The sequence below is a fragment of the Vipera ursinii genome (assembly GCF_947247035.1).
Source record: "Vipera ursinii genome assembly, chromosome: 3".
NCBI classification, from domain to species: Eukaryota; Metazoa; Chordata; class Lepidosauria; order Squamata; family Viperidae; genus Vipera; species Vipera ursinii.
Window position 1 is genome coordinate 171,940,510 of NC_139516.1, and position 15,571 is coordinate 171,956,080.

Sequence of the window (15,571 nt, forward strand, 5' to 3'; positions counted from 1 at the left end):
TTTCTTGAGCTTCTAATAGATATTTGAGAGTTGTTAAATGTTATCATATTGCAATGCTTTTATTTTAAAGACTTCAGTTTGTAACAAGGTTATAAGTACAAACAGCATTCAGATATGCCATCCAATATCTCAGTAATGTAGGATTCTATGGAGGTGCTATACAATTATCAACAGAATTACAGGTACATTTGCCTAATTATATGGTATGTAGACAAACTGTGTGAAACATGGACACACATATCTTTTCCCCCTCAACAACTGAACTGAAGTCTTGGCTGCCACACTTCATTTATTGCTAAGATTTCTATCCCACTACATTCCAAGCTGACTCTGAATGGTACACAAGTAAGAAAACCATGGAAACTGCAAAACATAAGACTCTTCCCTCCTCCCCCCACTGGGTAGTAGGTGGCCCAACTACCAGGAGCAAGCTTAGTCTAATATTTTCTTTAAATATTATCAAACGGCCAGGTTTTTCTTGGTGTCATGGCAGTCCAAAGCCATGACAGAGGTAGGGGCACCCCTGAGAAAGCTGATTATAGAGTCACTGTAGATCAGGCATGTCAAACTTGTGATGTCATGTGACGTCGCGTGAGGTATCACAACTTTTTCCCCATTACCAGCAATGGGGTGGGCGCGGTTTTGGCCACCATACCATGGGCTGGTAGTTTGGCATGCCTGCTGTAGATGCAACTCCCTGATGGGAGGGACTCTCTACAAGCATTTTCCCCCTGATCTCATTGGATAGGCAGATTCCTTTCCGAGGAAGTGGCACGAAAGAAATTGAGGTCCTGACTCACATTTTGCTTAGAGTTATCCTAATATGCATTTCAATTTTCTTCTCTGCAATTGAAATTACAGTGATTTATACTCTTCAAGGTTGGACCAAGGGAAATCACTACAATATATTTATGTTAAATGGACACAGAAGTTCCTATTTGGACTGGCAAGTTGCTGTTTAAAAAAAGACAATGTATTGGCATATTTTTATATATAGGCTCATTTTTTTAGAGATGCAGTTACAATTTTGATTCAGTTTATACTAATACTGTTTATTTCAATATCTAGTTTATAATTAGGACTGATATCAATTCAGTGCATATGGCATGGATGCTACATTATTAGACAGAAGCTTGATAGTTGCCAAACCTTTAAAAAAGGAGTGTGAAAAATCAACTTTGCATCTGTTAATAAGGTATAATTTGAGGGTAGTAACATGAGTATATCACTGTAACCAGCAAAGCTTGTGTGGAAAACATCTGTAGCCATTCACAGTTTGGAATAGATAAATCAGTGCAGATCCCTGTGCATTCTCGGATTTTTTTTTAAAAAATTGCCCTCTTCCTTTTTTTCTGTAAGTGAACCTTGACTATGCCCAGTATTTTTTTTGTAAAAGAAAAAGGTGCCGGAACTCACACAAGTCATACAACCCGCCTTGCCTACCCTACAAGGTTCTATCCAAAAAAAGGTGCTGGAACGCCGTTCTGACCGTTCTATGAGAAAAAAAGCCCTGACTATGCTAATGTATTATCAGTTTTGTAATGTACTGAATGTTTGGATCCTGAAGAATTTATAACCTGATGTTCATCCCAAACTTTACCCACCACTGGAACCAACTAATAAAAAGAGGCATGAGCGAACTCAACAGAGACTGGTACTGTCTTCTGCTGACTACCCAGCAGCCACTGGAAAAGGAACCTAGGAAACAAATTGTTTATTATAAGCCAGTCCATTCCTCCAGGGGATTCATGGAGTTATGCAGTGGGACAGAACAATCACTGTACTGAAATGGTGGATAATTTTATTTGTTCCATTTGTTGGTCACAGCAACATCACGCTGACCAATTATTCTCAAATCAGCAGGTTTTAGAGGTTATGGCCTCCTCCTGGATTGCAACACGGCAGGCAAAGTAGCCAGGTCAGATTGAAATGCTTTTCAGCCTGGCAACGTCAGCTGTCTTTCTCCTTGGAGACCTCCTTTTATCTGGAAATAAGAAATATATGTTACGTTAGCATGAGTGTTACATGTTGCAAAAAAAGAAAAAGAAAAAAAGGGCGATCGGATCACCCAAAACTTACAAAGTCTCGCAAACCTTCTGTTTGCTGTAACTGAAATAGTAACTCTTTCTTCATGTACGTATTAAAGCCTGAAAATAAAGGGGACTTTCTAATATCTTTACCAAAAGCAAATCATTCTTTAACTATTACATTAATTTTGGGCTTTTGAATGGCAAAGAAATTACATACTATATTCAGAGTAATGTTCTGTGTGAAGCAGTTCCCGAAAGAAAGACGGGAAGGGATAGAGATAGTTAAAATTATTAAATTATCCTGACCCTTTCCACCATTTGTGGAATTTGAATGTAGAACTTAAATTTTGCCAGGAAATTGTGCTGGCAAGAAAAACAAGGGTGATGTTTTCATTATTTGCTGCTATAATTTTGGGAACACAGAAAGTTGTTCTCAGCCTATCTTGAAATTTACTAAGCATGTGACATTCCATCCCTAATACATGTCTAGCATGTACTTCCTGTCAAAAGCTACAATGAGAGAGTTTAGCTGTAAATATGCAAAGGAGAGGGAAGGTCTGGCTTATAACATTTCTAACCAATATTATGCCTCTTTGTGGTCCCTGGATAATGTTCACAGAGTTTTAAGCAGAGGATACACATAGAATATAAAGATGAATAGCTCTGCCTTTAAATCCAGACCAAATATTGGGAACACAGAACTGATAAGTTTCATTCTGTGATCTTGAAAGATGGAACTTTTTCAAACACAGGTCACATTTGACTCTAGTGGAGATGCTTACATCAGGATTAATTTTAGAATAGCAGTTGTATCAATCTGTTGCAAGATCATCTGAGATAAAGAATATGAGCATGTTGCAAAGAGAAGGGATGCAGGAAAAATCCTACTGATAAATCAAATGGGACTTACAACAATAGCCAGATAATTTTTCTGTCCTCACTTACATTCCATTCAATGGATTTTAGAGAGCAGATTTTGGTGTACTACAGTATGTGCAAAGGGATAATTTGATGGCCCTTTGAACACAGATGTCAAAATTACTTGTCAGGCTTGAATTAATTTTTTTAAAAATGCAAGGAGCTTCAGCTGTGGAAGGGGAATTGGCCAGATTCACAGCAGTAACTCTTGTCTTCTTTTCTCTGGAAATTCAGCTCTCTTCTTAGTGCTTTTGTATTGAAAAGAAATTACGAGTTCTAGCCTGAGTACTGTTTGAAAGTACAGGATACTAAAAATTCCAGTGAACTGAGCTTAATGGTATCTCTAAAGAAATAGTTAAAACAATCAGCTTCATGAAAATATTCTTCCACTATATTCCTCTGATAAATGTATATTCCTGGAGATTGAACATATTCTGAGAGCTTCCAGAGCCCTTGGGCATGAACACACAATTTTATAGAGAACCAGAATCAGTTTGAAAAGAGAAATTCTAAAATATTACTTTTTAATAACTGAGGAGAATGCTATTCATTTGCTAACATCGAAATTTCATTTGCAATTTCTTTCTGTAGTCTAATGATTACAGACTACATTTGGTTAGTAGCATCAAGGGTCTTGATTAAATCATAGAGCTAATAGTTTAATTCAATGCATTGAAAACTATTTCCTTTTAACAATCCTAAATCTCATTAAATTTAATTTCAGATGACAACTTTGAGTGATAATATTGGAGAGAAGGAAAAAGGCTATTTTTGGTTCTTGTTTTCAACACTATGCATGTTTCCCATTCTCTGCTTTGATGCTGTTGGCACTTTATATTAAGACTGTTATATTATGCTACAGAGCCAGTTTGATGATAGTGGTTAAAGGCACCACAGATAGATACCAGGATACCATAAATTCTAATTGCACCTTAGCCATTAAACCAGTTGGGTGATGTTGGGCCAGTCAATTTTAGCCTTAGGAAGAAGGCAATGGCAAAGTACTTCAGACAATATTGCTGAAAAAACTGCATGGACTTGACTATTGGTAGAAGTCAACACTGACTCAAAGGCACAAAACAAACAGACAAAAACTTCCTTAGGACTATGTACAGTTCAGTGGGTTAGATCCTGAAAAGCAAGTTATATTTCTGCTGCTAACAGCAGGAAAAAGGAATCACACAGAGAGTGCTGTATTTTCAATTCCTCATTCCTCCTATAACTTCTATCTCTGGAAAAACTAATGTGGAGTACAGCATGGAGAACTAGCATAACGTGGGAAGGGACAGTTATAATTAATTGGAGATGATCACTTATTTCCTAATTCCCCTGTCCCAGTGGAAATATCCTTTAATGGACCTTTTCACTGAATGAAAATAACCTTTCCATTTGCAAAAGTTAATCTGTACTCAACTGAGTGAAACTTCACTGGAATAAATCTATATTAAGTAGGCTAGCACAGGGTTGAGTGTTATGAATATAGAAATAGATAAAATATTTATAAGGTTTTAGAATTCTAAATGTAGTGAAAATTCAAAACACTGTTATGGTCCCTGACTTTTATACTTTTTTTTAAAGGAAAAGTTGATTTTAAACGATTCTTTACCATTTTCTTTTTTCTTTTTGTCCCATGAAAAAGGAACTATAAACAATCCTTATGTAATTTTTGGTCTGAAAGAAATAACAAAGCAGAATCGTTTGACCTGGCCTGTCAACTGAGATTAGGACTAAGAAATCTGCAGCTGATCAGCCCAGCTAAGCAGCAAAGGTCATAGCAGTCAGTAAGAATTATTGCAAAGGTGTTACAACATATGGCTGATCTCCTCAGTCATGAGGAAAATAAAGTGGCAGATAGATAAAATTCATCTTTTTCTGCTTTCGTCATCTCATGAATTAGTCTTCAACCACAAAGCCTTATTTCTGTGTTGTCCTACGTCATTTCAGATTCCTATTTATTAATTAGTTCTTGGTACAGTGTTAAACATGAAAATAAATAAGGATCTGATTTGTACTTTAAAGTGCGGCTTTGCCAATAGTAAATGCTTCACTCCTTTCCTGGAGTAAGATAAGTGCATCATTTTGAATATTTCCCAGATTTTTCATGAGGATGAGATGGAAAAAGAAATTTACTGCTGTGTAATGTTTCTCAATCTCTTATACGGTTGGGAAAAAAGTTGTACTGGAAATTGATGTGTGTGAACTGCTATATATTTGCTATGTTGAGAGAGGGATAATTCACTGGATGAGGTGTATTTGACCAAATTAGTTTTGGAAAGATGTGCACATTGGTTTTGACTAGTGTTAGTCTTAAAGTTTGAGTCTTTGGAGTCCTTTGACATTTTGTTCTGGGCTGCAATACAAATCATTTATTTAAGTCATTGGTTCTTATTAATTCAATCTGTTTGGTTAATGATAACTAAATATGGTGGGGAAGGGAATGTGCTGACATCATGCCACAAACTCCCCTGTTGCTTCTTTTGTTTTAAAAAGCAGTCCAAAGTTGTCCTAATAATAATTGATGGCATCGTCTTTGAGATGCTTCAGTGACCTAACAGGGAGATAAAGACTCTAATTCTCCTTCTAATAAATGGATGCTTTGTGATTGCTCATTCTTGTGATAATTATTTTGTGGATGCACTCATCTCCTGCCCTCATAATTCTAAATTCTCCACAGTCCCAGTGTTTTTCAATCTTGGCAACTTGATGCGTGGACTTCAACTCCTAGTATTCCCCAGCATTCTTTAGACAGCATGCTTCTAGTAATTGAAGTAGATACATGTTCAAGTTGTCATGCTGCCATTGTCTATGATAAAGAACATGGGTTCATAAAATGATTGACAAAATCTCAACACTATACACTTTCTTTTGGGAAACAGCATAATTTCTGCTGATTCTTCAGCTCACAGCCTTTCTCTTTTACCTACACCCAGACTTCCAGCTGCTTCTGTGATATGTTTGCCTGTATGACTCACCCAAATCTTACTTTCAACATGTCCAAACAAGATCTCCATTTTGAGCTGTGACCTTGCCATGGATGTTGATGTCTCCAGCATAATCTGATAGGAATTCACTAAAGCTGCCCCAGCTAGCCTATAGATAGAAAATGTTGAGCTTTAAAGATGGTGGAGAAGCTGGTATCCTAGAAGCATTTGTCTCCTGCAGAATCTATCTTGCTGTGCTTTGTTCTTTTCTATCTTCAGGGAAGCATCCGAATTATTGGCAGGGCTGGCCTGAGATACTTTTCTACATGAGATGGAGCAGTGAATAGCATCACATATAGAACCAACTTAAAGGAAAATTTGCTTCTCATATGAGGCAGCTCCCCCAAACATCATCGCTAGCAATAGTAGTACAATAAGAAAAAAAGAATTAACAATTGCCATCCTTTTATGTTTCTCTAAATTTGTGTCCTTGGGGAGTTGCCTCAGTCTACTTAACAGGTACTAATTCTTTAGCTGTAGCAGGTTTTTCTCCATGACGCAACTTTAAGACTGAGGGGTCCTTGGTGCTCTCTAAGCTTGCTTGTTTTCATTCTGTAGATGTTTCATTACCCAAACTAGATAACATCATCAGTGCTACTCAACTTTAAGACTAAAAACACCTTCATGCTTCAGTAAGCAAGCACTTTGCCCAGTTGCTGAAACACTTCTATGAAGTGGATTGTGTGAACTGGAAAGTATCTGCGTCACAGACAAGTCTACTTATGATGAATGAAGGCAAATATGTGTCCTGGATAAGGTTGAAGGATTCAATCTGAGAAGGTCATGGGGACTAGAAGTTTATTCTTCCACTAGTCTGAAATCTTGGAAAAATAAGCCTCTGGTCCCAAGAACAGCATGAAATCCACCTCTTTGGTCTCTGTTAGGAAAAAAAAGTTGCAGCTTAAATACAAATTCTAAAAGAGGGGATGAAAGAGAAATTCCAAGGCAAAGTTACTGAGACATATACACACGTTCAGCATCATTATGTTAAATAGCTAAAGTGGTCCTTCAATTTTGCCTAAACCCTGAGCAGGATATGGGTGTATGTAAAAGCCATGAAATGTAACCTGGCCTTTGAGATATAACATCTTTGTAATAGGATTACATATGTTCTGAAATATCAGTTACCTACATTGTAGGTCATCTTAGTTCCAGAAGAAGACACGTGGTGATGGTAGGCAAGAGGGCTTTGGCCTAGGCTTCATCTAGTATGCCAGTTTTATCTTTTCTCGGAGAAGGAAGATCTGACTGGAATTCATCCCTTAATCACCTCTTACTTAGAATCAGGGCTTTTTTCTCATAGAATGCTCAGAACAGAGTTCCGGCACCTTTTTTGGATGGAACCTTGTAGGATAGGCAAGGTGAGCTGTATGACATGTGTGAGTTCCAGCACCTTTTTCTTTTACAAAAAAACCCCACTGCTTAGAATACTCTGAGTGAGGCTGTGTTAGAAAGCCAACTGGGTGTCTTTGGGTTACTTAGTCACTGGGTGACTCTCTCTCAGCCCAACCCACCTCACAGGTTTGTTGTTGCAGGGAAAATAGAGAAGGAAGATGCATTGGATATGTTTGCTGCTTTGAGTTATTTGTAAAAATAATAAAGGCAAGATATAAATAATAAACAAACAAATCAGAAAGCACAACTGATGAAAAGTATAGTCTTTTGTTCAGAATGAACTTTGTAGACAACTTTCCCATGATTTTAGAACAATTTCACTGGCTATCAATTTATTTTCAAGAGGGTTTTTTTTTGGGGGGGAAAGGGAGCCTTCTATATTTTAGACTATTGTTTCTTAACCCCAACAGCTTAAAAAATATTTGGACTTCAACTCCCATAATTCCTCAGCCAGGCTGGGAAATTCTGGAAGTCGAAGACCACACATTTTAAAATTGCTGAGGTTGAGAAACACTGATTTAGACAACCTTAGTTGCTTGATGACTAAATTGGCAGGTGTTTGAAAACTGAGCTTTTTCAATAAAAATATCCCAATTGTGATTTTGTTTCCGAGAGGCAAGTTTGTTTTTCCCTTGCACTCTGGGAAACACAGATCAGAACCATCAAACATTAGAAACCAAAGCAAAACAAACCTCCAATGCTGGTATTAAATGTTATTATATTTTCATTTTTAAAAATTTTATGGTATGTTTTAATTGATATCGTCTCATTACCTACAGTGATTAGGGTATTACATATGGACTAGTGAGATCAGATTCAAGTTCTCACTTGATGAGGGAACGCATTGGGGATATTCTGAGCCACTCACTTCATGGGGTTGTTGCTTAGAGGTTAGGAGTCCCGTTGAAGCTATCTGGAGCTCTCAGAAAAAAGCAAGGTATTGAGTGGCAAAGGTTTATGATTTCATAGCAAACTTTGGTTTAACGCCAAAGACTTGTGAGCTGATATTGCAAAGACTGGTTCAGCTCACAGAGACCTGGGATTTGGTAGAACAAACAGGGGCTTCGTTTGCAGGCACTTGTGATTTTACACTCAAGCACTGGTTGAACTCACCAAAAGTTACGTACATTTTCATTCAACTAAAATCCATTTAAGAGAGATAAGCTTTTGATATCATAGGAAACAGCAAGTTATACATGACAAGAGACTTCATTTTGCAGTACCGCTTCAGGCTCAGTTAGCTGGTTTAATGAACTGATTGCAGTCTGATTATGGAAGAGGAGCAAAAAAAATTTTTTCACACTGTGCTATGTGTGCATGTCTCATAAATAGCCACTTTGCCATAACATCCCTTTAAAAAAAAGTTGAAATGCAATAATTTTTTCTGACACTAAAATAAATGAAAATGACTGGTAGATAGCAGAATCCTTCCTGATTTGACAAATACAGAGTTTGGAATAATAAGTAAGCAGTTTTAATATACTGATATATTTGTTGGGGAATAAAAGTAATATTTTTCCCTTTGCCATTCTAATATTCTAACAAATGGAGATGGTACAATTATCTTTTGAAGGGCTCAGCCACTTAGAAATAAAACTTAAGACCAGAAAAGTGATTGTAATGAAATGCCATCCTATTGACTAAACCAGATGCTTGCTTTCAGTCTCATCAGCTCATCATCATTTGCTGACCTATTTTTTTTCTCATTTCAAGCCCTGCAGAGCAGATCCCATGGCCCTGACTCATTCATGCTGTGTAATTTGATCGAGGGTATGTCAAAATGTTATTTTGCACTTCCGATACAGGATTTCCTAATGGCATTTGTTGTATCACAGTGACAACATCAGATCCTGGAAATCCCAGTCATATAATTAACATATCTGAGGGAAAAAATTATTTGTTTGTAACTGCTTATGACATCTCCAACTAATTGAGGTTTTGTTGGTAGAGCCTAGTACCCCTTTGGCCCTTCTCAGTAATAGAATATCAATAGTTCCACAGGTTTTCCCAGTTGTACATCATATGTTAAGCACATCCATTACTACTACAAGCAATTTTTGGTTCCAAAAATATTATATTTCATCTTAAAAATCATAATAATAGTCTGCATTGTAAGCTTTTTACAAAAATCATTGAAATCAAAGGTACAGCCTATGGCCCAGAGGAAGACAATGTGATATCTTTCAAAAAGTTTAGGTTACCATTCATGTAATCCATTTCCTCCCGCTCTTAGAACACTGGAGTAATTATATTTCATAAATCTAATGATAATCGAATGCAATTTACATCAAATTGTTTTTTTGTCCTGGTCATATTACTTTATTTAGGCACTCCCAATAATTTCAAGTATAATTTATGACATGCTGCTTTATGATCAAGTTTGTTCTTATCCTGACTTAACAATTTATGTAAAAAAACACCTTTATGTGCATACAAAGACACAATTAAACAAAAAGTAAAAAAAAGATTGCTCATGCATATGCTCACTGCCTTAAAGAAGAAAGTTAGGCTTAAACCACTTCCTCTGAAATCAGGTAATTAAAAATAACTTAGTGTTGGTTACATCATACAGTACAGATCAGTTCAGTGATTTAATCAGGAATACTACTATAGTGATTTACAGAGTGCTTATCCATGGGATTTCACATAGCAGGCACAAAAAGTACAAATCATATCAGCTTTTCCCAATCTGGTATTGGACGCTAGTTCCCATAGTTCCACTTAGCAGATGGCTGGACATTGAAATCCAACACATCTGGAAGATACCTAATTGGGAAAGGCTGATGTTACTGTTCAGTAATGCTTCATCCCCAGTTCTAAAAATATGCATACGATAGATAGAAGATAACTCAGTCTCATTTCCTGGTCAAATTATAGCACTGCTTCCATTTCATTCACTTTGAAAGTTCAGGGCATCTTGCTAACCATCTACTGCATCCAGCTAGAGAATTCTGGGAGTTGGTGTCCATCCATCTTAAAAGTGGTCAAGGTTAAAAAACATTGATCTACTGCAAACCCATTGAAATCACTTTTACTATTTCTCAGGTATCCCAGATTGCACAAATATTGCCCTTTAATAACAGTTCACTAATCAGAGTTGCTAAAAATAAATTTTCTCAACTAAAACCCATATTTTAGTGTGGCATGTGAAAACTATGTTTTGTTTTGTTTTAAAAAAAGACGACTATAGAATTTTAAAATAAGGAATTGAATGGTTAATCTTTTCCACATCAAACAGTCAATGCTTCAGTCTAGTGACAAAGCCAAATGAAGAAAAAAAAAAAGCAGGCACACAATTACGTGTCATGTACATTTACACTGGAATCTCATTGGTTCCATTAACATGGTTTGGCAAACATTTTTACCACTCACTGTGGGGTTCAATTAGCACACACACAAACACACAGTTCTTCTGCCTGTATGCAAGCAATGCTTAAGATTCCCCCTTTCCCTTTGCAACCTCCTGTTTTTTTAGATAACACCTGTTTGGATGGAATGGGACTTTTGTTGGAACTGTATAATTTGGGAGACGGCTGCTGAAATAATTGAAGACCATTTCTTCCCTGTGGTAAGGAGACTCAACTAGACACCAATACTTTCCATGGTTGGAAGGAAGCCAAGCCTTCTTTTCGTTGATTGACCAATCAAGAGCTAGGCCTATACTTTTTCTTGAAGATTATTTCAGTGATTTTGAGGAAGGAATGTTAAGATTTGATGATCATTCTATTTATATCCTACCATCTTTCTTCCAAAGAACAGATAAAAATCAAAGCTTACTGTTTAAAGCAGTTTCCTAAGCTATGAGTAAATTAGCCAGATTTCTTTAACTTCAGCCCCCTTACTGATTATTCTTTGGCCACACTGACTAAGTCTATATTCTCGACAGTCCTCCAATAAGCCACTTAGGAATTCTTACTCACAGTTGACACAGGAGCTGCAGTTATGTATATGGTTATAGGATATAGTTTGTTCGAGAGCCTTAACTTGCTCTCATGTGACAGACTACATAAATATTACTCCAAAATGTTTATTGTACAAAAAATTAATTCTAGAACAATATAAGACAATTAGCTTCACTTTTTCAAGATTCCTATACACATTGCAATAGATAACATTTCGTTTCAGAACACAGTCATATAAAAATAAAATTATTTACATTACGTTTACATCCTTAAACAAGGTTATCAATTTGGTTTTCTATAAAAAGGCACTCGAATGGTATTGTTCATTTGAGGAGATTACTCACGGTATTGCATTTCCTTTGTGCAATTAGGAAAATAAAGCTTTTAAAATATCCATTGTTATCTCACCATCCCTCACTCTTGCACTTATTCCCATTTTAACCATAAGTTCACAAGCCCAATGTTTTGTTAAAAATAAAGGAAGCATCATAAAAAATGTGGCAGTTTTACAAAGGCACATTCTGTAAAAACATGGCAAACAATTGGACATACATTCTTCTGTTCCTTTGAAATGATGCAATTTTCAGACATTTCAGATCACTCATCAAGAACCACGCTATGCTAAAAAAATATTTGACATTTACTGACTTCACGTGTGATACTTGGTATGTAGCAAAATTTTGGTTCCTTGGGACACTTTGGCTTGAATGGTAATTTTACCTGTGATATATTCTTACAAAAAATCAATCTGGCATTTGCATCTTCTTCTATATGTCTCGTTACTTTTGTGTTACAGAAAAGTCATGCCTAAACAAGTGAAATAAAACTCTTTTTTTGCACCTCTTGGGAAACAGACGAACAAATACATAGAAATGGGTGGATGTCTCTTTAATTTGTGGCAAAGGCATGAAAACAGGTAAACTCAGTGAGCTACACAGCAGCCAGATTCCTCATGTTTGTGCAGAAGAGACATTCGAGAGAAAGTTTTGGAACAATTTTTGCACTGGTATTTCTTCACATCTGAATGGGTCTGTAGATGGGCCCTCAAGTTTGACCTGTCTGCAAATGCCCTGTTGCAATGAGGGCACGAAAAAGGCTTCTCTCCTGAAAAGAAGGAAAGAAGGCGTTTAGTCATTTGAATGCTACAATAATGAAACGTGCATATTAAGTGGGCAAACCATTAGCATAGCGGGAGGAGGTGATGGGTGGATTCTGAATGCCATCAGAGGTTCTGTTCTTTACATTGTGGGCAACTCAGAGCTTGCAGAAAATCATGATGCATTGAATGACAAGTCACTAACCTATTCTACTTCAGCAGGTGCAGCCAGCACCCTGAAGGTTGGGCTCCACCCAACATTTCCATATGTTTCCTCCATTCATTTACTGCATCCTGTGCAACGCCTTTTGCTGCCCAAGGCTGTGATTTGTATGCTGTTGATGTGGATGGCAGAGGTCCCATCAGATTTAATGCTTTTAGTATTCTGCTTTTGTGAAACCAACACATAGATTCACATAGGATGTTACTTGCACAGTCTCATGAAGAAACATGATGAATACAAAGTTTGCACCTAATCGAACAGTTCACTGAATATTTGTAAACGCTGCCAGTCCATAGTTTGAATGTGTGTAATTTAATTCAGAATTCAGTTGGCTTGGACAGCTATACAGCCAATCCTCTTTGGAAACTCCCTTAGACTATGCTAGGTGGAGTTTGCTGCCATATGAGCATGCACTGCATTATAACCTTGGAAAGTTTAGTTAGAATTGTTAAAGACAATCTGAGATGAACAAGAGTTATTTCTGCATAAATCAGATCAGAGAGTATTCTGTTTTAGGACTAGTTGTATTGTTCATATATCCACAATTGTATAAAACTTAAGGTCACCTTAATCCCAGATAACTATAGTTAAGGTCCCTTTTTAGGCTGCAGTCCTAAATCAGAAGCAACTGCATCTCATTTATCTGACCAAATAATTGGTTTCAAGCGAAAACTCATTTCTAAATAATGTTCAAGGAAAAAAAACTACCTTCTATGTCCATATGCTGACTAATGGGCTTTGCTGTATGCACTGCCTGGGCACAACTCTTGACTGTGCAGATTCTTGTTGGAAACTTGATCTGTTTGCCTCTTATTCCCTCTGTGTCTGCTTCTTTTCTCTTACTCCTGCATGGATCATGTTCCAAGGCATTTTTATGGCCAGCTGGATCCCTGCCTTTTGACACCTTGCTGAACATTTCAGAGAAGCTAGAAGTTGCCATGGCAGGACAAAATCTGGCCCACTCACATAAGATTTTTTTTAAAAAAGGGGTATGTGCAATAGAAAATGCCCATTGAACATCTAAAAGACCAAAGTGCAATTAATGTCTATGTAATTGCAATAACTGAAGATAAAAAGAGCTGCATGGTCAATAAAAAGAACAGTTGGAAAGCTCTATACCACATATGTGTAAAACTCTATTTCCCTCTTACCAGTATGAGTCCGGATATGTCCTTGAAGTAGCCAGGGTCGAGAGAAAGCCTTGCCACAAATCTTGCAGACACAAGGTAGTGTGTGGGTCCTGATGTGCATCTTTAGAGCCCCCAGGCTCACGTATTCCTTATCACAGTATTTACAGCTGAATGATTTCCTAGACTGGGCATCACAGTGCAACTGCTTATGTTTGGCAAGTCCAGAGAAAGTTGAATAGGTCTTGTTGCATAAACTACACTGAAATTTTTCAGCTTCAATTGCATGAGGGTGGGAAAGCTTGGACTGGATTCTCTCCTCTTCGTCACTAATGGGGCTTTCTGAGCCACTGTGATCTTTGGACGAAGTGTCAGAATGAGGGGGTGGGCTGACTCTTCCCAAAGATGAAGGATATCCAGAAAGAGGAGAAAGATCACTGGGTAAGGGGGAAGGCAACAGCCCAGTTGTAGTCCAGACTGTGATGGGGTTGTACGCCACTGAACTCAGGATTTCTGGCTGTGGAATTATCGGCACTGGGTAGCTCTCATAAAGGTATGGGGAAATTATCACTGGAAAGAAGACAAAGACAGGAAAACCATTAGAAAATGAAGGAGATAATAGCCATATTACCCAGACTTACCCAGATGGGAAATGATGAAATTGTCATGACATTGACAAACATACATTTTTAAAATGTAGAAAGTTCAGTGAATGTAGTCCTTCATCTATGCAACTTTACACTGTGCACCATAAACTGGGAGAGGTCCGATTTGGTCCAAGGCATACATAGTTCTCTCCCAGTTTGGCCAAGAAACCCAGCAATAAAATCCAGCTTTATCCTCCTAGGTTTCCAAACTGCTCTTGTTCAAGTGCAATTTGAGCAGTTAAGCAGAAAAGACAGCGGTTTCAAAAGGTTGGTGCTGACACGTTGTAAATAGGACGAAAAGAAAGCACTGCCCAGGGGGACGAAAAAGTATGCTAAAGTGCACACAGGCTCTTTGGTGCAAACAGGCAGGGAGTTTACCTCCAGAGCGATCGTTACCCCAAATTGGAGCCCGACTTCCAGCTTCCATGCAGATTTCCCTCTGGCATTACCTGTATGTGTATCCAGTTCGCTATAGTTGGGCTTTTTGGACGCGTTGAAATGTTTCTTCACCAAGAAGGACCGTGGCATTTTGAAACGCAAGGACTGCTTTCCCCTTCCCGGATTTCCTCTCGCTGAAGAGTAACGGTTCCCCAACTTTCGAGCAGCAGAAGAGAGAAGAATCACTGCAGGGACATTGGTCCTCTAGAACATCTCCTCCTCTGTTTGCCCCATGCAGCAAAATTATGTAGTGCAAAGGAACTCCTTGAAAAGTGCAGTAAATACCCCACTCATCAGGTGCAAGAGGGGAGGGGTCCGGGGACGCCGTTTCAGCCAATCCGGAATTCGCTCATGTTCTTTTTTTTTTTTTTTTGACAAACTCGAGCTTCTTTGGGCCGGGGACTTCTCCCGGCTCTTAGCAGGGAAGATCCAATCCCTTGGAGTTGCTCAGGAGTTGGATCAAGTTTCAACTCCTCCCTTTCGCGATGGCTGCGAAAGAGAGAGGAAGACGCTCCTCTCCAGAGGAGCGGGCAAGGCAAGCGCGCTGGAGTCTCTCTGCTTGCTCCTCCCGGGCGAATTCTCCTCCGGGAGATGGTTAGGAAGGTTGGGGGCGCCGCCGAGGAAAAGGGCCTTTTTGCCCGCACTCCCGGAGCTGCGGAGTTTTTTTGCGAAGCTTCTTCCAACGGCGCGCCTGCCTCCCAGATCTGCGCGAGGCAAGGCAAAGCTTCCCTCGGCGGCGCAAAGAACCCAGGGTAGAGAGGAGACGTCCAATGATCCAGTCGTAAGACGTTAGTGAGCGAGGCTTTGCTTTTTT

General features: G+C 38.3%; 1 protein-coding gene across 1 annotated transcript; it reads right to left on the reverse strand.

The window, feature by feature from the left end:
* Positions 1–11,348: 11,348 nt before the first annotated feature.
* Positions 11,349–14,998, reverse strand: SNAI2 (snail family transcriptional repressor 2). Its single transcript, XM_083359172.1, has 3 exons — positions 14,769–14,998; positions 13,697–14,242; positions 11,349–12,330 (listed from the first exon to the last, which is right to left on the reverse strand). The coding sequence occupies exons 1-3, from the start codon at positions 14,845–14,847 to the stop codon at positions 12,149–12,151; spliced, it is 807 nt and encodes a 268-aa protein (XP_083215298.1). The 5' UTR covers positions 14,848–14,998; the 3' UTR covers positions 11,349–12,148.
* Positions 14,999–15,571: the final 573 nt, after the last annotated feature.

What these genes read in the sequence shown, in the direction of transcription:
- SNAI2 (XM_083359172.1), bottom strand. Translation starts at nt 14,847, where the DNA reads ATGCCACGGTCCTTCTTGGTGAAGAAACATTTCAACGCGTCCAAAAAG. An exon ending in CGAACTGGATACACATACAG is followed by an intron (nt 14,243 to 14,768) that starts GTAATGCCAGAG and finishes TCTTCTTTCCAG; the next exon opens with TGATAATTTCCCCATACCTT. An exon ending in ACATATCCGGACTCATACTG is followed by an intron (nt 12,331 to 13,696) that starts GTAAGAGGGAAA and finishes CCTTCTTTTCAG; the next exon opens with GAGAGAAGCCTTTTTCGTGC.